Source organism: Bison bison, unplaced genomic scaffold, assembly GCF_000754665.1.
Source record: "Bison bison bison isolate TAMUID 2011002044 unplaced genomic scaffold, Bison_UMD1.0 scf7180017864280, whole genome shotgun sequence".
Taxonomy (NCBI): domain Eukaryota; kingdom Metazoa; phylum Chordata; class Mammalia; order Artiodactyla; family Bovidae; genus Bison; species Bison bison.
Window position 1 is genome coordinate 7,142,253 of NW_011494852.1, and position 980 is coordinate 7,143,232.

General features: G+C 60.6%; 1 protein-coding gene across 1 annotated transcript in view; it reads left to right on the forward strand.

Moving 5' to 3' along the window:
* The window catches only part of ZFP36 (ZFP36 ring finger protein), a 5,541-nt gene that overhangs the window by 3,255 nt on the left and 1,306 nt on the right, over positions 1-980 (forward strand). The window contains exon 3 of the mRNA XM_010849325.1: positions 622-974. Coding sequence (XP_010847627.1) covers positions 622-974 — 353 coding nt within the window. The remainder of the gene's footprint in view (positions 1-621; positions 975-980) is intronic.

The following is a 980-nucleotide window of genomic DNA, read 5'->3' on the forward strand; positions in this document are numbered from 1 at the left end:
TTTCCCTTCTCAAACTGGAACTCTGTAGCGCTTCACACCGGCCCGGGGTTCCTGCCTCCCGTATCAGATCAGTGTGATCCTCTGGGGATGAAAATGGAGCCTGTGGCTTTCTGGTCTCGGCCCCAACACGAGTGGGGTGGCCCTCGGAGATGGAAAGCTGGAGAACTTTTCTCAGACCGGGGCTGTCTGGAGGCGGAAATGGCCCCCACACCTGGCTTACCCGAGTAGTTGCTGAGGGCGCGGTTTTGCGCGGAGGCGTTTCTTGGGCTGGAGTCTCCGGGTGAGCGGGATCCGACTTCTGTCTCTTCGCTCCCTGCCCCAGAGGATCTTGGAACTCTAAACCCGAAGAGATCCGGACTCCTGGCTTAATTTTGCCCGCTGTTCCACTTGTGAAATTGGAGAAACCGATGAGCGGGGTCAGATCCCGAGAGGCCCAGAGGCTTAAAAAATTGGAGGACAGCGGTCTGTCCTGACTTTAGGGCCCCTCTGATCCAGCCGGGAGAGCCGAGATTCCTGAGTCCCTCGGGATAAACTTAAGTCGCGAATAAACCTCCAAATCGGGATCCTTGAGATCCGGAACCCGAGTTGTTGTTTTTTTTCCTTAGGGCGGGTGGGGCTGAGGCCGGGAGCCCACAAACCGGACTGGCAAGCCCTTAGTTGCCCTGCAGCTGGGGCGGGGCGTCACCCTGTATTTTCGGTGTCTTAACCGATCGTTGTTTCCACAGAGCCTCCTGTCGCTGAGCCCTGAACTGCCATCCGACCTCGGAGAGACTGAGTCCAGCACCAGCTGGGCTTCCTCGGGACCCTGGAGCCTCAGCTCATCCGACTCCAGCCTGCCTGAGGTCGCTGCCCGCCTGCCTGGCCGCTCCACCAGCCTGGTGGAGGGTCGCAGCTGCGGCTGGGTGCCCCCACCCCCAGGCTTTGCGCCCCTGGCTCCTCGACCCAGCTCGGAGCTGTCACCCTCACCCACCTCGCCTACC